This window comes from Bos indicus x Bos taurus, chromosome 8 (genome assembly GCF_003369695.1).
Source record: "Bos indicus x Bos taurus breed Angus x Brahman F1 hybrid chromosome 8, Bos_hybrid_MaternalHap_v2.0, whole genome shotgun sequence".
Lineage (NCBI taxonomy): Eukaryota > Metazoa > Chordata > Mammalia > Artiodactyla > Bovidae > Bos > Bos indicus x Bos taurus.
The window spans coordinates 38,054,178-38,078,612 of NC_040083.1; the positions used below are offsets into that span (position 1 = coordinate 38,054,178).

A 24,435-nucleotide genomic window follows, 5' to 3' on the forward strand; every position below is an offset into this window, starting at 1 on the left:
TCATTTTTCAATATTATATTCAGTGCTGTGATGAATTCTTTGGATGGGCTGGCTGATATATGTATATGCTTGGCTTTTTGTGTGTGTGTGTGTGTGTGTCTAATTCTGTGTCTGTCTACATGTCAAATAATGATAGTGAGTAAAATGAAAATTTCATGTTAGCAGGCAATTTAAGCATATGTCTTTCTGTTGCAGACACATGTATGAAGATCTTGTCTGATCTGAGATCACAATTGCCCCTTGTTGATGCCTTTTGCGTGACCCCATTTCTGCTCAGATTCCCTTTCTACTTTGTCTACGTTACGTGTTGTGTGCCTCATTTATTCCAGTTCACCAGCCACTTAGAATCTGGCAAACTGATTTACAGTTGCTAAGCTAGGCTGTTCAAGGAATTAATTGAAGCAAAAATGTACTCTGCTGTACAAACAGTGTTACAGCACACACACACACTACTATACCAATGAACATTTCAGGGAAATTATTTCAACGTCTTAATGTTGTACTGCTTGGTAAGGTAAGCTCCCCCACTCTCTCCTCCCTCAGAGGTAAGAAGACATTGATTTCAAAGCCTTACCGGGAAAAAAAAAAAAAGATGGTAATACACTGAGTGTGATTACCATCAGGAAAGAAAGGAAAACACTCTTCAGGCTTGGAGGAATGAAAACAAAAGAGATGAGAAACAATGCTAATCAGTCCTGGGAACATGGACTCCAGTCTGACACACTTCGATAGTACAGTGAATGGATTCTTGATGAAAAGATCCCTCTGCCCAGGTCTTCAGCCATCCTCTCATCTCATTATTTAAAATGTTTATCACTCTAAAATGATTTCATGTATTTTATCTCTCCCCACTATAATATTTTCCTTGAGATCAGAGACTGTTACTCATCTTACTTTTGATGTGTCACCTGAACTTATCATAGTTTTTGGCACTTAGTGGGCATGTAGCAAATATTTGTGGGATGAGTAAATAAATGAAGGAATGATAAAAAGTGACGAAGGCACTCAGTGGATAGACTTCTAATAACTGGAGAGTGACAATTCTTAAATTGACCTCTATTAATTTTTTAGGTGCACATAGGACTTCTGATTAGTATGAACAAAACTGCTCTCCCCCAAAGCCAAAAGTCTTGAGTATTAGATATTAGATTCTTGAACCATGATTGAGGTGAGCTTTTTTCTAAAATTCTGTTTCTAATACCATAGATAGGCTCCAGTGGATTTTAAGAGCCAGTTTACAATAAAATACGTACTTATGATAAGATCCTTGAAATGTAAATGTAAGATGATACAACTTAGAGGGATAGAGAAGTATGTACTGATTATCCCCAACCAAAGGATAAGTATTATTGCCATGATTTAATTCCAAGCTTCCTTACAGAAGACAACAAGTAAGCTTATCTATGTATTATATCATTCTCAAGAGGGGAAAACTTAGTTTTCAGATACCTAATTCTAAAATGAATGCATATTGTGAACTTTTTATCAATAGTGGATTCACAGGTTGGACATAGCCTTTTGTGTCCCTTACAGGATCACCCAGTATACTCCATACCAGCCAGAGGTGTCTCAGGGGAGACTGGAGAGTTTACTCAACTACCAGACCATGGTGTGTGACATCACAGGCTTGGACATGGCTAATGCATCCCTGCTGGATGAGGCCACCGCGGCTGCAGAGGCGATGCAGCTCTGCCACAGGTGAGAGGCCCAGAGCAAGGGACATTGGCCAGTCTCACCACCGCTGTGTGGGTGGGGCTTCCCCTGCCCCCCCCCCCCCACACACGTGTATGAGATATATTACATCAGTATCATTATACAAGTTAGTTGAGATAATAAAAGATACAAAATATAGTGCCTTTAAAAAGCCACTGCTGTTCATTGTTTAACATTATGTTCTTAAGAAAGATGTTTTGCTCATCACATACATAGTGTTGCTCAGGGATGTTGCAGCAGCTCTGAGGTAGCATCACGGACTGATACCCACCTCTCTGCCTCATCTTCAGTGTGAGGCTTTCATCCTGTAGATGGAAGAAAAGGATACAACCTGAAAGTTGCAAGTTAAGTTTTATCCAGGGATCTTACTGAGGACAATAGTCCCAGAGACAGTCTTTCATACAGCTCTGAGGAACTGCTGCCAAGAGGTCAGGGAGGAGCCAGAATATGTAGGAACTTTTTGCTGGGGGAAGAAAATCCCATGTAGTCCAACATCAAAAGATTACTGCAAATCACAAAGAACAGACATCTCAGGTTAATGATGTTAATGCTTTTTAGTGTATGGGAAGATGCAAGAATCTGGGCTCATTGAAATTATTCCTTAGAAGTGCTTCTTAACTATCTTAGGTATCTCCAAAGCGTATAATACTTCCTGTTTTTCTCCATCCTGAACTATCAGGGTACACCATCAGTGGGCAGCTACAGTGCCGAGTGGCTTTATCCTTGCAGAACTGGAATGGCAGGCAACATTCTTTGTTTACTGCAATGGTAGGCAATGGCCCCTGTCTACAGTCCTCCTGATCACAAGATGACTTGCTGGAGCTCTAGCCATCATGTCTGCATTCAGGAAGAAGTAAAGGGCACTTTTAGCAAAATAAGCCAGTAGTATTTTGGAAGCCCCTACTTAGCAACTTACTTATGTTTCATTGACTACCCGTACCTACAAGTCACCTGGGGAAATGCAGTTTTTTCAGATGGGCACATTGTTGCCCTCTACATACTGGGTTTCTGTTATCATGGTTAACAGGGAGAATGCCTAGCAATCTGTAATGTAACGTGTAAATAAGTATCACTCTCTTTTATGATGAATTTCTTCTCAGGTTTTATTTAATGTTTTATAGCTTGTTTTCTTTTTCTACTTTACAATATTTGGGGGAACATTTCCCATTTCTTTAGTGAGTTTTCTAAACTATGGCTTTTATTGTGGGAGTTTTATGTAACCTCACCTCTATTGTTACACACTGTCCCCATTTTTCACTGTTATTAGATTATTTTTATGCATCTTTAGGATAAATCTTTGTCAGAAATTCTGATTATTTTCTGAGGACACATTTCCAGAAGTACAGTTGCTGGGTCATGGTTAACTTTGGTTAACATTTAGTTAATAGCTATTCTCCAGCTCCTCTTTCATTCTTTGTCTTGTGAATACATTTCAGCTTCTTTCATTCTTTGTCTTGTGAATACATTTGAGTTTAACTTCCTTCTGGGTAGATTCTCATGTGGATTGTCGTAGGGAAATGTGCCCACATTGATGGCGTGTCTGTCTGAGGTTTTGGGGTGCTGGCCCTAGTCCACTGGTAGACTACAGTGGCTGACAGCTTGATCCTAGTAGAACTGGGGGGCAACATTCTTTGTTTACACTCTGAATGCCCATGTAAGTTTCCTTTTTGGCTTCCAGAGGCTTGAGGAGTGGTTAAATTGGTTCTGGTACCAATTCCAGTCAGGGAGGGGGTTTCTTCTCACACCAGCAAACAAATACCCACTGGTGTCTGAGAATTCAATTCTCACACCACCTACCTGGAGATAGCATCAGATTCCACAGGTTCATGGATCAGATTTATAAGACTGCACCCCACCCCTCTGAACTGAACTGAAGTCGTTCAGTCGTGTCTGACTCTTTGCGACCCCATGGACTGTAGCCTACCGGGCTCCTCTGTCCATGGGGTTTTCCAGGCAAGAATACTTGAGTGGGTTGCCATTTCCTTCTCCAGGGGAACTTCTGACCCATGGATCGAACCCGGGTCTCCCGCATTGTAGGCAGAGGCTTTACTGTCTGAGCCACAAAGGAAGCCCCCATCCCTCTGCCCCTGCCCAAATTCAGATGCAAGTCATAAGCCCAGGTTGTTCTTTGTTCTCTGACCAGCTGGCTATAGATGAAGGTTCCAACAGCCCCTTTTGACTCAGGATGCCAATCTCAAGTCCAGGTTGTATTCAACCTATGGGGTTTTCATGATCCCCTCCTAAGGTTCTATTAAATTTACTAGAGTGGCTCACTGAACTCAGAGAAACATTTTACTTACTAGAAACAGTGTATTAGCAAATGATATAACTCAGGAACAGCCAGACAGGAGGTCTGCATAGGCCTGGGTATGTTGAAAGGGCTCAGAGCTTCCATGCTGCCTCAGAGTCACCCATTCTTCCCAGATCTCCGCATGTTCAGTGATTCAGAAGTTTCCTGAATTCCATCCTTTTCCTTTGAATGAGGACACTTGGTTTAGATAATCTGTAAGTACTCCTTTGGGACTTCCCTGGTGGCTAAGTGGTAAAGAATCTGCCTGCCAATGTAGGAGATGTGGTTTTGACTCCTGGGTTGGGAAGATCCCCTGGAGAAGGAAATTACAACCCACTCCAGATTCTTGTCTGGGAAATTCCATGAACAGAGGAGCCTGTCAGGCTATAGGCCATGTGGTCACAAAAAATCCGACACAACAGAGCAACTAAACAACAACAAATGCTCCTTTGGCAATAAAATTCACAAATGTTTTTATTTAGAAGACTTGGTTTCTTGTTTCTATTTGTACCTAATTACTACCCATTTGTTTCTTTTTCCTCATAGTATATTTAAAAAAATTTAAACCAGTTCAAGATTGATTTTGCTAAATGGGGTTAGAATTTGAATTGGATTTCAGTGAAATTCTGATCAGGAAACATCACCGTTAGTTATTAGTGACTGATTTTTTTTATTCTATGCTCAGACTTTCATTTAGTACCATCTCTCTTTTTGCATTCTTAGAAGATACTCTGATCTCTTTAATGTTCATGTTTGAATGCAGTTTTTCTTTTCAACAGGCAGAACAAAAGAAGGAAGTTTTTTGTTGACCCCCGTTGCCACCCACAAACTATTGCTGTCGTCCAAACTCGAGCCAAGTAATTAATTTTATTTGTATTTTGAACTCGGGAATAATATTATGCTCACCTCTGTTGTTTCTTCCTCTTATTTCCAAAGTGATTGGAGGTGAAACTGGTTTAAATTGGGGTTGTTGAGTTCTATTTTCCCTCCCACTTTCTTCCCGTGATCTTACTGGTAAGTAAACCATGTCAGAATTCAGGGGAAAATACACAGTGGATTTGATTGCCTTTGCCTTTTAATAAGTTACCACCTTGTTTTGACTTCTTTTTGTAAAAAGAAGATTAAGAATATCAAAATAATTTCAACAGTGTTTTGAAAAGTTTGAAAAGCACAGACTAAAAGTGGAACTCTCACACACTGTCCTAATTTTGTATATACTCCTACAAACATGGCTCCTGTCTGAAATTCCTACAAACGTGGCTCCTAGGAATCTACATAATACCTAGGTTAGTACAATGTAGATGAAAGCACATTTTTTTAAATTGCTGTAATCAAATAAAACAAACACAGCACAGCTGCCACATGTGGGTGTGTTTATTTGCTTTCTCCTTGTGAAAGCCTTTCCCCTGAACCCATACCACCATTCCTTCAGAAGTGGTTTTCTAACATGATAGAAATTAGATAGTTACAAGAACTAAGGAAGGTTTTCTTCCTTGTCTTACTGAGATTTCCATTCACCTAAGGCCCATTTGGCTCAGCTGGTAAAGAATCTGTCTGCAATGCAGGAGACCTGGGTTCAATCTCTGGGTTGGGAAGATCCCCTGGAGAAGGGAAAGGCTACCTACTCCAGTATTCTGGCCTGGAGAATTCCATGGGCTTTACAGTCCATGGGGTCGTGAAGAGTCAGACACGACTGAGAGACTTTCGCTAAGACCCATCTAAGGTCAACGTAGCGACGGCTCTTCCATTACCGGTATTGGTTCTATAGCCATAAGAAGGCATGTTCCTGCTCTTGTCCCAGGAGCATGTCCTGATAGGAAAGCAGGAGAGGAGCAGAAGGATAGAGGACAGAAACAAGCTGAGCTGTTGGATGCATATGAGCCAGTGAGAAGCACTGTTAGTACTGAAGGGCCAGATGTGGAATGGGGGTGTATGTGTGCATGTTGGGATGGGGTAGGCAGTGGGGCACTGAGGAAGACACCGAATAGGAATCTCTTCACGGAGAAGAAACTGTAGGTAATTTGATTTTCCCTGTAAACCAAAAACATGGTTGTTCTTTATCTTTCCAGGTATTCTGGAGTCCTCATTGAGCTGAAGTTACCCCATGAAATGGACTTCAGCAGCAAAGATGTCAGTGGAGTGCTGTTCCAGTACCCAGACACTGAGGGGAAGGTGGAGGACTTCACAGAGCTCGTGGAGAGAGCCCACGAGGCCGGGGTAGGAGAACCTTTCCTTGTGGGGGTCCGTGGAGGAGTGTCTCAACTTTGAATGATTATTGTTATTCTTTTTGGTGTGTTTCACACACCTTTATCACCTGGTATGGTAAAGCTGCCTCCTTCCTACCTCCTTTCTTCAAGTTTGCTTTCTTCACTGGCTCCTGGTACATAGTAGACACTCAGTAAATATTTTAAATGAATGAATGAGTAAACATATTTCACAGGGTACAAACCAACTCTGCCAGTCTGCCTGTAATGGAGATAATTTGATACCCTCCCACTATTCTCAGGGAAGGCCACAACCTTTTCCATTTTCTCTTATTTCCTTTCTAGAGCTTGGCCTGCTGTGCTACTGACCTTTTAGCTCTGTGCATCCTGAGGCCTCCTGGAGAATTTGGGGTAGACATCGCCCTGGGCAGCTCACAGAGATTTGGGGTGCCACTGGGCTATGGTGGACCACATGCAGCCTTTTTTGCTGTCAGAGAAAACTTGGTGAGGATGATGCCTGGAAGAATGGTGGGGGTAACAAGGTAAAGCAGCTCATGCTTCTTCCCTTTTACTGTGGTTGTGGCTTTCCCTGCTCCTTCTCTTGCTCACAAAAGTTGTTGATATCTCTTGGAATTTAACAGGGTCCTTTTGGGTCAATTAAGGAAATATAGAACATAGAGTCAAAAGAGAGAGTATATTTAGGATACTAATGTTTGGGGTATCAGTGCCCTTTCTACCCCCTAACCCATCCCAACACACACACACACACACACACACACACACACACACACACACACCATTCTCCTATATTTAGCCCTCAAATGCCATGAATTTGTGCATATTTGGAAAAGCATGCATGCAATGTATAACACATTTGTACTGAAGTTATAGAAATGAATTTATTTAGGTTGATGAAAGCCTTGAAAGACTGAATATTTTAGGTGTGTTCTATATCTAATTAGTCTCTTTCTTGAAAGGATTAGCTTGCCATGTGTCTGTGTAAAGACAAGTGCAGTAAGAGAGTATTATGCACACATTGAGTGTGACCCACATTCTTTCCTAGAGGCCTGCCCCTTGGCTCTTTGAGTAATTTCCAAATGTACTTCCTTTTACAGTATTTTTCAAATATATCTATTTATATATCTGGTTGCACCGAGCCTTAGTTGCAGCAGTGGATCTCCCGTTGTGTCATGTGGGATCTTGTTGCGGTGCGTGGGGTCAATAGTTGTGGTGCCTGGGTTCAATTGCTCCATGGCATGTGGGGTCTTAGTTCCCCAACCAGGGATTGAGCCCAAGTCCTCTGCATTGCAAGGCAAATTCTTAACCACTGGACCACCAGGGAAGTCCCTCCAAATATACTTTATTGGCTGCTTCTCACAGCTAAAGATCATCAGGTTAAGAACTTAGATGAGTGCCATGATTATTACTGTGGAGATTTAGCATATTATTTTTGACCTTTCATAAAAATTGGACTATTAATGTAAGTAAGTGAATAGTCTGGAGTAGTGCTTGATGTGATGGAGATGAGAAGTTCTGAAATACTTTATTTTTGTCACATGATAGCAAAAGGCACTTTGCTTTTTAATGTAAAAATGATATTTTCTTTAGATATTTTTACATTAGCTTCTTTCAATGATGTCTCTTCACCAGATAAGATAAGGCAGAGGTTTTTCTGATTTTAAAAGAATTTCATATATCAATTACTACCTTCTAATTTTTGTATTGAACTTCCGACCTTTTTGGAAAGTGGACCAAGGAGTTGATGAAATAGAAAATAAGATTGATGAATCTCTGTGTTTATCTAGATTTTTAATTGCATTAAGAAAGAAGAGATTTTATTAGAGACAAGTGGTAAGGTTATTAACTTTATTTATAACCACATAGTTGCTCAGATTTCTGGTATAAAAATTGTTTCCCTTGTCCAGTATTTCCCTGTTCTCTGAATCTCCCAAGAAGCTCAGAGTGGAGTTTAATCCTCAATTATCATCATTATTTTAGGCAGGGAGATTACCGGGAAATTTTCTTTTAAGGTTTCCAACTTATTGTATATATCTCAGTGCCTCAAATCCTCAGGGTGCAAACTGAAAATTAGTAGTCCCATTTGGAAGAAGATAGTTTGGAAATTGCTCTTTATGGACTAGCACCTAAGTAACATTGCTGAATTCACTTCAAGGTGGGAAGGAAAGAAGCAGTTCTGTTTATGGCAGTTCTCAGTACTGTGATGATCTGTGCTGACTGAATGTTTTATTCTTGGTCCAGAGATGTCAGTGGAAAAGAAGTGTATCGTCTGGCTCTTCAAACCAGGGAGCAACACATCCGGAGAGACAAGGCTACCAGCAACATCTGTACAGCTCAGGTAGGTCACAGACCTGACCTGCTCACTGAATGCCTTATGGTCTACAGAAATGATCTCTTATTCATTTTACTGAGTTGTTGTTTCACTCATTCATCATCTACCGAGCAGCTGGCACACCAGAAATGACAAGGTCTTGTTGGTAGAGAAGCCTTGTGGTCTTGTCAGAATGCCAGTCTTGTATTTTACTGGGGTTCCATGTATGTACATACTTCACCCGTTAGGGTCTCTGGCATTCTTGGCTGCAGGGCAGCTCTGTTATGTGTAGTAACTCTCTTAAGGCTGAGATGGAGGCGCTCCAGGTTAGTGTGAAGAAGGCGAGTAAAGATACTTGAGGTGACTGTATTGAGGGGATGGTTTAGATTGGCCAGTCAGTGGTGGTCATGGGGTATTCTTACTGAGAAATCATGAGAGGTATTCCTGAAATGGATGGGATGAAAGAGGAGGAGTTACTTGAACATTGCCCAAGAGCTCAGGTTAAAGGGAGCAGTATTCATTGACACTCAGCCAATTCCTAGGATCAGGTGGATGACCACACCTGAGCGTATGATCCATTTTAGGTTCATCTCTTCTATTCAGGGCCAGAGAAAAAGATCTTGTAGATAACTCAGCAGTCAGTACAGTGTTCTTCCCCCTCAGGGCTTTGGCTCACGATACCACCACCAGATTTTAGAAAGCCTCTCCAGGGATGCAGTTGACAATAAGGTCTTCTTACAGCTTATTCTGAGTCTTCCCTGGTGGCTCAGCAGTAAAGACTTTGCCTTACAATTCAGGAAATGTGGGTTCAGTCCCTGGGTTAGGAAGATTTCCTGGAGAAGGAAATGGCTACCCATTCCAGTATTCTTGCCTAGGAAATCCCATGGACAGAGGATCCTGGCGGGCTACAGTCCATTGGGTTTCAAAGAGTCAGACACAACTTAATGACTAAACAACACCAACAGTAATAGCTTGTTCTATAGTCATTGGTCATTGAAACAGTATCCTCTGTTGGTTTGCTTGCATTATACTTTTTGTCTCAGGGAAATGGCTGCTTTTCAGGGAAGAGCTCCTTTAGTATCACAGGTAGGAGCCAGTTGTCACAAGCTTGTCCTCTGTTGACAGCAAATTGATCTTTATATGATGCCTTTACTTTCTATAGTTTACCCTTCATTTTTTGCTGAATTCTCTGCTAACATATCTTCTTTTCCTCTACTGCTTTCTGCTCATATTCTTCCAGAAGGTATCTCTCTGGTCATTAAGTACACTAAGGGTTTTTTGCTTTAAGGTTTGAATTAATTTTCCAGGTTAACTTGAGCTGTCTACAGTGAACAGAAGTTATGTTCCTACTTCTTTTTTTTCTTCTAGTTCATGATCTCTAGTTTAAAAAGGAACATGAATCAACCTCCACAAGACTTCTGTGATGGGAGATTTCCAGAGTATTCTGTGAACTCTAGCCTGAGTTTTTATTTCCAGGCAGCATAGCCACGAGCCATGATACTCTATTCTATGGATATTTTACTTCAGAAATGCACTCTCTGTAGCTATAAGGTGTTGTGATTCCTCCGTATTTATTTCTAATTGTTACATGGAGTCCACAAGAGTGTCAGTACTGTCTCTGAGATTTGGTCCAAGAAAGCCTACTGCTGTGTTCTCTGATGTCTTCTTTTCCTCATTTTCTTTACTGACTTTGATTTCACTTTATGACATTTTTCAAGAACTCTTTCTTGTTTAGAAGTTGCCACAGAGATATTCCTTTTAGCAGCCTCACAGAGGAAAAGTGTACCTAACACAATAGATCTGATACTGAACATCATCCAACTTCAAGGCACTATGTTTCTCAGCTGAGTAGTGTTTCTACTTCATGAAGTGCCCCTTCCCACCTTGGGATGATTGGCCATAAAGGTGGATCTTGAACTACTGACCTAGTATGTTAGGACAAAAGTAACATTAGTGGGACTGGAAACTTCAGAAAGACTGTGATGCTGGACTGATGAGATGTTAGGAGATGTGGGAGAATTGAATGGACTAAAGCAAATGAGGAGTCTCCTACCTCACCCGTTTGGACCAGATACCATGGATGATATTGCATGGTTAGAAGGTAGACAGGTGAGAGAAAGAGCCAGAAGGAGGAGAATCAGGAGGTGGGCCTCCATTATTTTCCCCCAAGTTGGCACTCATTTTGGTATCTGACCCAAGCCACCCTCGTTTTATCCTTCTCCATGATCCAAGGTGCCATCACAGTGGTCCCTTCCTTGCTCCCTATGCTGGACTCCTTCCCCGAATCTCTGAGAGATTCAATGCCCGTTCTTTCCCATTTTGTATCACACTAGGATACATCCCTGTAAGTACTTCTGTGAAACCTCAATCAACAGTCAAAAGAGATAACTTACCTGAGAAGGTGACCTTACTGTCAGCAGGAAATAAGCCGTAGGTTCTGGTTTTCCCTTTCTAATATATCTCCTGCCATCTCATTTTGGTTTTATTCTCTGTGTCCTGCATTTTTATCTTTGGTGGTCCTTTGCTGTAAATTTACCATTCACCTCTTGGTTGGCCGCAATTCAGTTTTTAGTGCTTTATTTGAGACTTCAAGAGAATTATGCTCCCTGAGTTCTTGTGTGTTTGAAAATTTTTGTTGCTTTTATCTTTGAAGAACCATTTTATTGAGCCTAAAATTCTTAGATCTCATTTTGTTCCCCTGAGGTCTTTGTTCCACTGTTTTCCAATGTTAAATATCACATATCTGATGGCAGTCTGATTACCCCTTTACAAATGACAAAATTATGTTGCGTGAATGGAACCTCTTATTAATGGTCACATTCAAAGGTTTAGTGTAGTGACTCTAAGGCACCTTAGATGGCAGGCAGGTTATAAATGGTTCCCAACTGCATAGAGAAGGCAGGAAGTCTGATCATTTTGCTTAGTCCCTGTTTTCAGTTTCAGTATCTGTCTTCTATCACATTGCTGAACATCATTCTTTAAATGCTCTTTGTTTAGGCTCTCTTGGCGAATATGGCTGTGATGTTTGCAATCTACCATGGGTCCCATGGGCTGGAACATATTGCTCGGAGGGTACATAATGCCACTTTGATTTTGTCTGAAGGTGAGTCAGTTGTCTATTTTAAAAATTTTGGTTGTAACAAGACTGATAATTGTGAATAAGTAAAATTAAAAACTCACTGCATGGCCAATGTCACATGCAAAATAAAAAGTCAGATAAAAACCTGGGAAGAATATTTTCAGCATCTGTGATTGACTGAGTGTTAGTATATTTAGTATACTGAGCTTTTGCTTTTGCTTTTTCCCCCAGACCCCATATACAAGAAGGATGAACACCCTGAGAAAAAACTGAGCAAAGGACATTAAATGTAATTTTAAAAGAAAGCATACAAATGAACATACATAATTTCAACACTATTAATTAAATAAATGTAAATTTAAAGAATAAAATAATGTTTCTCCCATTACACTGGCAAAGATTAAAAAAGAATACTGATATTGGTATGACTTTTATGAGGGCACTTAAACAATTTGTATCAAAAACTTAAAAAGTGTCTACAATTTGATCCAGAAATTCTAGGAATGTTTCTAAAGGAAATAATCAGATAAGGATGTAAAGGGTTTCCACTGAAACATTATTTGCAGTATTACAATCTTGGAAATAGCCTAAATGTCCAGTAATAAGTAATTAGTTAAAATTATGGTACACAATTTAAGTTTTAATATTATATAGCCATTAAAAATAAAGATGGGGGTTTTGATCTATTGAAAAGCCAAGTGTTCATGATATGTTAAATACTTTTTTCAGGATAAAGAAGTATATATATGTGATATATTACAAATAGAAACACATACATATACACCCTTCTGGGAGGAATCTGTACAGAGGAATCTGGGAGGAATCTGATACAGAGGAATCTGTACCAAAAAGTAACCATTAGTTACTAGTGGATGGTAATTATGGTGATTTTTCCTCCATTTTTATATGTATTTCACAACTTTCTACAGCATAATAGTGAATATTTAATTTTTTAAAATTTGAAAGCAGCAACCAAATCTCTGGGTATGACCGGAAACAGACTGTTAGTAGGATTTACCCTTCAGTTCTCTGTGAAGTGTCTGGGGCAGAAGGTCAGGTTTCTCTGTAGAGACCGGTGGCTCTCCTGTTTTGTCTAGGTCTCAAGCGAGCCGGGCACCAACTCCAGCATGACTTGTTCTTTGATACTTTGAAGATTCAGTGTGGCTGCTCAGTGAAGGAGGTCTTGGGCAGGGCCGCTCAGCGACAAATAAATATTCGGCTCTTTGAGGATGGCACCGTAAGTCAGACTTTCAGTTTCATTTTACAAATTCTATAAATTTTCATGACTTTCCTCATTAAAATATCTTTTTATTTAAAAAAGATCTCAGTATTGGACCTTTGGGCACAATCTGTTTCTTTGTAAACAATTTTCATTTCCAGTTTGGAACCCTGTGACTTTTTAAATGGTAATTCATTGTCAACTTTCCTTAAGGTGTTGTGTTTTCATACATGGAACTCTTAGGCACATATTTTGCTCATACTACTCCTTTATTCACAATATGACTGTTCAAGGTAAAGGCTATGATAAGCAATAAGATGAGGCAAGTTAAGGGAAAAAAATGGTGAGCTTATCTAGTACCAAAAGGGGTGTCCAGCAGCCCTCAGACGAGTTCAGATGTGGCTGTAAAACTCTGGATCTTGTGGAGTTTGGGACTGGACTAGACTGCTTTGCCAAAGAGTCAACCTGGACATAATGATATTCTGTTTTTTTAGGACAATGGAGAGTTTTGTCCAGCAATTTCTCCCCTTGGACTTCTCTTATTAGAGTTTCAGCCCTGATTTGTGTGTGTGTGTGTGTGTGTTCAGTTCTTTTTTTAAAGCTTATTTTTAACTGGAGGATAATTGATTTACAGTGTTGTGTTGGCTTCTGCTGTTCAGCAACATGAATCAGCCATAAGTGTATATATATCCCCTCCCTCGTGAGCCTCCCTCCCACCTCACCCCGCCATCCCTCCCCTCTAGATCATTACAGAGCACTGAGCTGAGCTCTCTGTGCTATACAGCATCTTCCCACTAGTTATCTATTTTAAACGTTGTAGTGTATATATGTCAGAGCTCCTCTCTCAGTTTATCCCACCCTCTCCTTGCTGCTCTGTGTCCACAAGCCCATTCTCTAGTCTGCATCTGTATTCCTACCCTGAAAGGGGTTTATCACAACCATTTTTCTAAATTCCATATATATGCGTTAATATAAGATACTTATTTTTCTCTTTCTGACTTCATTCTGTAAGACGGTCTCTTAAAGTTCATCCACCTCACTACAGCTTCCTCAAATTCATTCCTTTTTATGTCAGCCCTGATCTTGACATTTAGAGCTGATGTTTTCCCTTTCATTTTCATTTCTATAGCTTGGTATTTCTCTTGATGAAACAGTCAATGAAAAAGATCTGGATGACTTGTTGTGGATCTTCGGCTGTGAGTCGTCTGCAGTAAGTAAATTAAAATACACACTCCTCATAAGGACTCTCTGGGGAGATGTCAGAGATGGCCTTGCCTCTTGTGGGCCTGAGCTGTGAGGGAGAGGGGGCCCAGGAACGACCTTGGTGGCCTGCTGTTAAAATTAAACTACTGATTTTTCTCTTGCTCCCATGACTGCTGATAGTTAGAGGTCACTGCTCTGGGCCCCAGCCAGGACTGATTAGACAGGTTAGTGGGAAGGACTGTTAATCGTACTTAATTGAAGCTATTCCTAATACAAAGCTTCATAACGTTTACATCTTGGTTATGTTGATTCTGGGAAAACTGACCTAATATGTGCCAGGTCGTTACTATGTGTTATGTCCCCAGAGTGAAAGTGAAAGTGAAGTCGCTCAGTTGTGTCCGACTCTTTGTGACCCCATGGACTGTAGCCTACCAGGCTCCTCTGTCCATGGGATTTTCCAGGCAAGAGTACTGGAGTGGGTTGCCATTTCCTTCTCCAGGGGATCTTCCCGACCCAGGGATCGAACCCAGGTCTCCCGCAAAGCAGACGCTTTACCGTCTGAGCCACCAGGGAAGTTGTTACATCCCCAGGATAGTGCTACATCAGACATATTTCCTGCCCTTATGGAGCTTCTAGTCTGTTGAGGATCTGAACAAGCACAAGAATGCAGTCTAGGTGAGGTATTATGATGGGCACTGTCTGTGATGAGCACAGAGGAGGGGCTTCTCACCAAGACTCAGAAGAAGTTCTCTTAAGTGGAGACCTGAAAGATAAGTAGGAGCTATCCAGACACAATTGCAGAGAAGGAGGATGGAGCTACAGGTGTTCCAGATGCTGGGAAAAGCCGCCACAAAGGCTAGGAGGAGAGAGAGAGAACATGAGAACTAGAAGCAGTGTGGGGTGACTGAGTTGGTTTCTAAAATGATGAAATAGCTGGGACATGTGAGGATGAGATTCTGTGACATGGAAGAGAAGCATCAGTAGCTACCTACACCTGTAGCAAGGTGTTAATCACAACACTCTGCAAGGCTTATAGCATAAGAGCCACTCAATAAATATTTGCTAAATAAACCAATGAAAGGAAGCAGAAATAGGTTCCAGAGTGTTTATCAGTGCTGTTCTGGTTGTCTAAGTTTTCTTTGAGACCTGACTTCAAATCAGAAAACAAATGTAAATTATCAAAGAAGTATTACACTGTTCTCTTTTAAACTAATTAATAAACAAAACTGAATAAGTATCCTCCCTCTAGAATTCCACAATTAATTTAAATTTAATCACAGTGTTTGTTCCATGCATTTGAGGAATTTAGGGAATACCCACTGAGGGCTCCAGAGAGCCATTCTATCAGCCTGGAGAAGAATGAGGAGCAAGCCATGTATCTAATTATATGTTTTGGATATTTTATCAGACATATGGTTTGCAAATATTTCCCCTGTTCTGTGGGTTGTCTGTTAATTCTCTTGATAGTGTCATTTAATGCACAAAAGTACACTTTTATCTATTTTTTTCTTTTGTTGCTCATGCTTTTGGTGTCATAAAGACATCATTGCCAAATCCAAGGTCATGCAGATTTGCCTCTATACTTTCTTCTAAGAGTTTTGTAATTTTATTTTATTTATTTATTAATATTTAATTTATTTATTTTGGCACACTGGTTCTTAGTTGCAGCATGTGGAAATCTTTAGCTGCAGTATGTGGGATTCAGTTCCCAGACCAGGCATCAAACCTGGGCCCCCCTACATTGGGAGCGTGGAGTCTTAGCCACTGGGCCACCAGGGAAGTCCCAGATATCATAGTTTTAGCTTGTGGATTTAGGTCCTTAATCCATTTTGAATTAGTTTTTGTGTATGGTGCAAGATAAGGGTCCAATTTCATTCTTTTGCATGTGTCTATCCAGTTTTCTCAGCATCATTTGTTGAAGAGCCTGTTCCTTATCCTACTGAATGGCCTTGACATTTGTATTTTATTAGAATTGTTCTCAAAGACAAAAGAGCAGTGTCAGATAAGAATCCTTACTTGAGCTTTATCATAGTAAATTTTTAGATAGCCCTTTAAAATAATTTACTGTAACTTGCTTCATTATCCATGGAACATGCAGGAGATGTCAATTTTTGTTTTGGCAGTAAAAATTGTACAGCTTCTATTTACTGTCGCTAAGTTCAATGGAACTTAAACATGGTATTTTGAAGAATTTGCCACACTGCATGACCCTGACCTCTGTCTTTGCACCATGCCACATGTCCCTGATGGGGGGTGGGAGGTTGGGTGGTAGGGAATTTCCGGTGCTCTATCACAACACATGCTTAATGGAAGCCTGCTTCGCATGTGGTTCCAGGCCTGATTTCCGCCCTTCAGTGTCTGTGATCTCTCCGTGCAGGAGCTGGTTGCTGAAAGCATGGGTGAGGAGCGGAGAGGTATTCTAGGGACTGCCTTCAAGAGGACTAGCCCATTCCTCACACATCAAGTGTTCAACAGGTTTGTGTGGCTTGTGTGACTTCTGCATTGGGAGCACAGTGGAGAGTGGCTTCCACTACAATACAGTTATTGTGGTTCAGCCTGAGTAACTGCTAAATCCCAGTTCTAACCTGGGCACAAAGCACATCATATTTCCTGATGGCTCTGCTTCCTGGGTACCATAACCCATAATTCTACTCCTGATAAGATGGGAGTTTGGATGTGAGGTTGCCAGGCTGAAGATCATACCCAGGGACTCAGCAGCGTCTTCTTTCCAGCCCTTTCTCTCATGCCCATGGGCAGCTTCTTGTCCTAGGGAATCCTCTGTGGTCTGTGGGGGGTGGTCCATGCCCTCTCTCTGATACTCTGTGGGCATGTTGCTCATGGCCTAATTTGACCTGTATGTTGAAGGTAGATCTCAGTGTATCTTAACCTTTTAGAAAGATGTGTGTGGGCTCTTATTTAATTATATTGGCCTAAACCCTGTGTTCTATGTTCACAGCTATCACTCAGAAACAAATATTGTCCGATACATGAAGAGATTGGAAAACAAAGACATTTCCCTTGTGCATAGCATGATTCCACTGGTAATTACTGCCTTTATTTCCATTCCCCACCCCACCCTGATTCCACCTCTTTGGGTCACACCTAATATGCTGCAAGAGAGGTGAATGGTTGGCCTTTCAGGGAGATGGGAGGACTGATCAGATGGAACATAGGAAGTCACTAACGTAATACACTTTGGCTGTGCTTCTTAAAGGGGTCCTGTACCATGAAGCTCAACAGTTCATCTGAACTCACGGTAAGTAGGTCATGTCTATTAAGAGGGGACTTACCAGAAGCAGTGTCTTGGCTTGTGCATAAGTAGATAATGAGAGAAGCTGCCACTGGGACTGTGATTAATAACTACTTTAGAAATCCCTTACCTCACTCTTAAACAATCTTGGCAGAAACCCTAACTTTATCACAACCTGATCATTTACATTTATGACTGAAATTATTTTTAAATGTTAAAATAAGTAAAAATATAGCATTTATGTCTTCCTACCTCTCCTACCCCAGACTCCCTTTTAAATCTGCCATGTTAAAAGCTTTTATCAATTTGTAGTTGTTAAGCTCAGGTGGAATTAAGCTTTCTATAAATCATTTCTCGGTCCCAAAGGGTTGAGATTGAGGTTTTAATTTATTCCTTGTATCAACAGAAGGTTTTTGTATCCTGCTGTGGTGTTTGGTAAGTATCTGTACTAGGCCAGCATGTTTATTTTTTTTTTTCTATGGGATTATTCTGATATGACAAATCACATTAGGAAAAGAGAATCATTTTCTATTATAATAGGATTTTCTTCATTTACTTTTATGTTGGCTTTTTATTCTGCTTAATGAAAAAAAGAATAATATATATGCTATGCAAGAGTTTGAATAAACCATGCTTGAAACAACTCATTGAGTTTCATGGATATAAATCAATTTGGGGGCCTTTTTGTTCCTCAAAAAATAGGAAAAGGTTATATTTTTGTGTAAGTGCCCTTTCCGGGGCCACTGTGACTCACTTGTACAATGAAGACAGTAATAGTACTTACTTTATAAGATTGCGGTAAGAGTTAAATGAATGAATTTATTTAAAGTGCTTAGATTAGTGCCTGACACATAGTAAGCAATTTCTGTGTTAGCCATTGCTATCATCGTTATCATCATTATTAAAGTTAGTATTGTTATTACTATTACAATGTATACATATGCATATGCTTTCTCCTCTTGCTCTTCAGCCTATCACATGGAAAGAATTTGCAAACATCCACCCCTTTGTGCCTCTGGACCAAGCTCAAGGGTACCAGCAGCTTTTCCGAGAACTTGAGAAGGATTTGTGTGAACTCACTGGCTACGATCGAATCTCTTTCCAGCCTAACAGGTAAAGGGATTTCTTCTTCTGTCTTTTTAGTTATCTTTTGTAGTATAATACCCCCTGGGATGGATGACTAGACGATCCAAAGTGGCCTCATTTTCAGAGCTGGGCAGGTAGTGATGGCTGCTGGCTTGGAGTCCAGTTGAGTATGTGGACCTCTCCAGTGGTTGCTGAAGCTCCCTCACAGAATTGGGTCTGGGTTCAAAGTGGGGTGTTCCAAGGTGGAAGGATGTGGAAGCTGCAAGCCTTTTCAGGCTCAGCCTCTGGAGTTACACAGCATCCCTTCCAGAGCATTCTATCCGTCATAGCATTTTCAGTTCACTTTAGTTCAGTCACTCAGTCATGTCCGACTCTTTGTGACCCCATGAATTGCAGCACGCCAGGCCTCCCTGTCCATCACCAACTCCCAGAGTTCACTCAAACTCACATCCATCGAGTCGGTGATGCCATCCAGCCATCTCATCCTCTGTCGTCCCCTTCTCCCCCTGCCCCCAATCCCTCCCAGCATCAGAGTCTTTTCCAATGAGTCAACTTTTCGCATGAGGTGGCCAAAGTACTGGAGTTTCAGCTTCAGCATCATTCCTTCCAAAGAAATCCCAGGGCTGATCTCCTTCAGAATGGACTGGTTGGATTTCCTTGCAGTCCAAGGGACTCTCAAGTGTCTTCTCCAACACCACAGTTCAAAAGCATCAATTCTTCTGCGCTCAGCTTTCTTCACAGTCCAACTCTCACATCCATACATGACCACTGGAAAAATTTAGGGCAGCCCAAATTAAATGTGGAAGGGGCCAACATGTGGTTGTGAATGTGGAAAATCCTGGTTCACTGTGGCCATCTTTGAAAGGTAGTTACTACATCCATCTTACCGTTTAAGAATCAGAATTGAGCTCCTTATAAGCAGCAATGCCTCAATCTAGTAGGACCAGGAGAGTCTGGATCCTAGTTTGTTATGTCAATAACCTTGAAAGATCCTTTCCCCTTTTCTGGCCTTAGTCTCTGTAAAATAAAAAATTTTGAGCAAAAGTGATTTTCAAAAACAGGCAAGCTCACAGAAATGTAGTGGCCAGTCAAGTGTGACTTTGGCACTCCTCCCAGTGAGTACTGGGGTCTACAGTCCCTCTTGTATCTGAGTGGAAGTTTGTGACTGCTCCAACAGAATGCAGTGGAAGTAACTAACTATGCATGGCTTTGGAGACTAGGACTTAATGGAAACTTTGAGACTCTTGACCCAATCATAGAAGAGCAAATCTCTTGTCTGGTGCCTTCCTCCCTGCCATGGACTCTCTGAATGGTTTCTGTAGGCATCTTTTGATACAAGTTGACAATGGCCCTTCTGTGAGCTTGATGGTAACAGAAGAGACGGTAGACATTAGCTCTTCTCCCAGCACAAACCTCTTAACTAGTCAGCAAGTCTCTCCTATGTAAGATGCTTAGCAGAACATTGTATAAGATGGCTCTCTGTAGAGGATGAGTGGATCCTCCAAGGTTGGAGGATCCAGACTTATTTGGAGGCTCCAAATCAAGTTTCCAAACTTCATTTGGAAAAGAAACAACAAGCATATAAGATACCTTATTATGTTTTGCATGGAAAGGAATGGAATACATTTGCCTTTAAACATGAAAACAACAACAAAAACAGAAGGACATCATAACATCTCCTGGGTACTTGTTAAAAAATATAAATTCCTGGGCCCTCTTCGAGACCTACTGGTTTTCAGGGGTTGAGACTAAAAATCTTTGCTTTTAAGAAGCAACCAAATGATTCTGATGCATATCCAGCTTGGATCCACTGGATCTGTGGTCTTTCTGTCTTCATGGGAATAGAATGGCAGGCAGACATGTCATCAACATCTGAGGATATCTTCAGAAGAGGAATCTTGTGTCTGCCCCCAGCTTCTCTACCTCCCACTACTCAGTGTGGTTTCTCCACCAGCAGTCACAACATTGGCATCACCTAGAAGCTTGTTAGAAATGCCAAATTTCTATTTCAAGATTAAAAAATCAAGTGATTTTAAAACTGAGCCAATTTATCGGCTCACTTTCTGAGACAGAAAGTAATCAGATCTTAGTCAGATACTATCACACCTTCCCTCCTGTTTTGGTAACATAGGTAACAGCAGAGCCGTACACTTTATGAAAACAACATATCCCATACAATACAAACCATTTAGAAAGAGGGCATGTGACAAATAAAAGGACACAAAACCTTTTTAATATTAGACTCTCAAACACCCATTTCATAAATAGGACGGAACTGACGTTTATGAAAGTCAGGTGGTAGTATACCTTCATTAAAAAATCATCATGCAGCTTTTTTTTTTTACGAGAGGAACCTGAGTGAATTCACGTGGGGCAGTACCTTAATTAAGTATTGACAATGAAGAAACTGCCCTCTAGTGATGGAATATGATCACATCTTCTGTGTCTTATTGAAGAGCTATTTTGCAGGACCACTTTAACATGTTTTAAATCATTAGCTCTTGCAAAAAATTGAGGTCCTCTGAAGAGTCTCCAGAAGACTGACTGAAGGATGAGGAGGTTCTCCTTTTGTAAAGCAGTGGTTCCTAGGCCTGGGCTGGAAACTAGACTCATATGATGAGTCTATAAAAAATCCTGGTGTTCAGCTCACAGTCCCAGATAGAATCAACATCTTGATGGGGAAAGAGTACGAGGAGGGAAGGGATGCACACATGGGTTTTTCTTTAAGAACCCCCAGGTGATTCCAGCTTGCAGCCAAGGTTGAGAACCATCATCTTACAAGTTTCTCTCTTCTCCTCAGTTAACCTGATGCTCTTTCTCTCTCTTACTCTCCTCATTTGTATGATTGCCAGTGAGACCCCATTTTCCATGGAGGAGGAAAAGAAATCATTATTATTTTGTAGTTCTGGGCAGTGATGCCTTCTCCAGCTCAGAACTTCCTGGACACACCACCCATTTCCAAGAGCTGACTTCAGAGTTACAGAGGCTCCTTTGAAGCTTAGTAGATATTTCTGGTCCTAAGCAGAGGCTGCTGTGACAGATGGGGAAATGCCTCCTTCTTTGTTGGGAAAATACAGGGGCTATGTTTCCAGTGAGTTAGGAAATTTGATGTCTCATTCGGGAAAAGAGAAAGGCATCTACCACGTATTGTATGTGAATGATTTTATTTTTAGCTTACTACAGCCTCCATCTTGGTTTATTTGTGGTAGTTTTTTTTCCCAGGTCTTATAATTCTGTGTTCCAGGTCTCAGAGTCAGTCTACCACAGGGCCAACTACTTACAGTTTAGTTCGTCACGATTTACTGCTGGCTAGTGAAATCTCAGGGGCCAATGTAAGCTTTATAGTTACTGTAAGAAGAAACAAGTTTCTTGACCACTCTGCACAGAAAAAGAATTTAGTGTACCATGTTAGCCACCGAAGTTACACTTGTAAAACAGGGGGCTTAGTAATCTCTTATTATCAAGGGACCATTTCCTGGTGCTTTTATTATGCCTGACTAGTTGGAATTGGTTAATGTGTCTATATAATTCTAGAGTCCAGTCACTGAAAGTTTAGAATCTGAATATGTTTCCCTTCAGTTTTTGTTACTGCATGATATTTAAAAGGTAAGTATGGCATAATTTTTAGGAAATAGCATCAGCTGCTACTTCCTAAAATATTTTCTACCTTAGTTTTTCATTGTGGTGAAATATCCAGAGCATAATTTATTATTTTACCTGTTTTTTAACTGTCAAGTTTAATGGCATTCATTACCTTCACATCATTGTAAAACCATCAAGTTCCAGAACTTCATCCATTTCCAGAACTTCTTTACCTTCCCAAATCGAAATTCTGTACCCATTAAGCAATACTTCCTCACTTAGCCCGTACCCCAGCCCCTAGCAACCATGATTCTACCTTCTGTCACTATTAACTTGGCTACTCTAGGTGCATCATATGAATGAATCATACAATATTTGTCCTTCTATCTGGCTTATTTTATTTAGCATAAGATCTTCAAAGTTCAACAATGTTGTGGCATGTCAGAATGTCTCTCGTTTTTAAAGGCCGAATAATACTCCATTGTATGCATATACCACATTTTGTTTATCCATTCACCCATCAGTGAACATTTGGGTTGCTTGGACCTCTTGGTTATAGGGAATAATGCTGCTGTGAACACTGGTGTACAAATACCTATTTGAGCCCTAGCAGTTCTTTTGGATGTATACCCAGACATGAAATTATTGGATATATGGTAATTCTATGTTTAATTTTTTGAGGGACTGCCATACTGTTTTACAGATCTATGCAGAGGCATAGATGGAAAGAGGATCAAAGGATGGACACCCAAATAATTATCTCAAGGTGATAGAATTTCAAATGATATTTACTTTTTGTCTTTATGGTATTTTATATTACTAAATTTTTTTTAAAAATCATGATATATATTTTTAATACAATTCAAAAATGTTATTTTTATTGTGGGGGACATGCATATGGCAAAACACTTAAATTCTTAATAAGATGCTTACAGATTCATTTTCACTCTGGCGCTCCTGATCTCAGGGGAACCTGCCCTGGGGTTGAGGCAGACCACCTGTCTTCCTTTGCAGCAATGCAGTACTCAAACAAAATGAGGCAGGCTTGCAACAAAGGGAAAAAGAGCCAAGCTCTGTAGAATAGAGGAATATTTAACATCAAGTGGACTCGAAGTGCAACTCTACGGTTCTAAAATGCCTAAGCAGGAGAACTGCAATTTTCAGGCATAAACCTGAGTGTTTCTGCATGTTTTCCTGATGACTCTGCTGGACTCCACTCCTGGGCCCTCATAATGTCTTCCAATCCAGCGCAGTCCGGTGTTACGCTCACAGAAGGCATTTATTCTCTCTTTCGCTAGTAGTTCCTGCCTGGATGGAGGCTGCCATATGGCCTTTCTCTTCAGTGTATTTTTTTTTCTGAGGGGAAACCAGCAGCGTAAAGGAAAGGTTAGCACCCGGAATATGTCAGGTCCCCAGAGCTCTGTTATGTGGCTTCCTCCCTAGAGCTAGGTGTAGTTTTGTCTCCTGTACAGCAAGCAAGGAACACTGCCTTCTTGATTTGACTGAGATTTCATTGAGGTATGGCTGATAAATGTGGATGATGAAGGATTTTATAACCATAAACTGTGGCATGAAATCTTTGCTTCGAGTAGCCAAGCCTTCCCTTGGTCTATTTCCTGCAACAGTTAGATCCCAAAGTTGTTTAAAGAACTTAAAACACAAATGTCAAGAAACTTGTTCCCATTTCTCTTATTTATTTGCTCAGTCTATGAACCTAGAGAGTATTTCCAGCTTGGTGGAGAACATAACCAAATAATATTTAATTACCTTTCCATTTCCTACTGTGCCCAGGACAGCTTGCTTCAGCTTGCTCCCCATACCACGGTGACACTCTGAAAATCACTCAGCAGCACACAAATAAATACTCTGGGAACTGCTAGGTTAGAATTATGATGTACTATTTGAGGCAGACAGAAACAGTAATTAACACCTTCCATGGATATCTAAAGTGAAAGACAAGCTGGAATTATTATTCACTTACTTGGCTTATAATAGTGCGGAAGTTGTTTTTGTCTTTAAAAACTGCAAACTGTGATCTTGAGTGTAGATGGAACTAGCAGTTACTTTCCTGGAATCTCCTCCTGGTAAGGTTCTTAAACGAGATGTGAACAGGACACACTCAATGACTCTCCAACTTGATTATACATGAGAATCACCTGTAGGGCTTGTGAAATTGCTCAGCCCCACCACCACAGTTTCTGATCTAATAAGTCTGGATTGAGGCCTGAGAATTCATATTTCTAATATAATCCTGGATGGTGCTGATGTGCTGGTTTGGCTACCACACCGTGAAAACCACAGGGCTGCAGGGCTTTCAGTCCTGGCTTTATATTAGAATTACGTGGGGAGCCATGTCCTCCCCACCTGTAAACTAGCTACATTGGAATCTCCTCCAGGGGCAGTACCCAGCCTCACTGAGTGTTTAAAAAGCCCTTAGGTGATTCTAATGTACATTATTGGGTTGGAAAGTGTGTTGCCCT

The 24,435-nt window shown here is 40.7% G+C and overlaps 1 protein-coding gene across 2 annotated transcripts in view; it reads left to right on the forward strand.

Moving 5' to 3' along the window:
* Positions 1–24,435, forward strand: part of GLDC (glycine decarboxylase) — an 88,124-nt gene that overhangs the window by 26,662 nt on the left and 37,027 nt on the right. The window contains exons 4-16 of one of the 2 annotated variants that reach the window (XM_027549312.1): positions 1,534–1,698; positions 4,783–4,860; positions 6,073–6,220; positions 6,553–6,749; positions 8,467–8,563; positions 11,534–11,639; positions 12,713–12,852; positions 13,964–14,044; positions 16,415–16,512; positions 16,994–17,078; positions 17,252–17,293; positions 18,258–18,400; positions 22,659–22,721. In XM_027549312.1, the coding sequence (XP_027405113.1) occupies positions 1,534–1,698; positions 4,783–4,860; positions 6,073–6,220; positions 6,553–6,749; positions 8,467–8,563; positions 11,534–11,639; positions 12,713–12,852; positions 13,964–14,044; positions 16,415–16,512; positions 16,994–17,078; positions 17,252–17,293; positions 18,258–18,400; positions 22,659–22,721 (1,443 nt within the window). The remainder of the gene's footprint in view (positions 1–1,533; positions 1,699–4,782; positions 4,861–6,072; positions 6,221–6,552; positions 6,750–8,466; positions 8,564–11,533; positions 11,640–12,712; positions 12,853–13,963; positions 14,045–16,414; positions 16,513–16,993; positions 17,079–17,251; positions 17,294–18,257; positions 18,401–22,658; positions 22,722–24,435) is intronic. The other variant, XM_027549313.1, reaches the window with a different exon arrangement.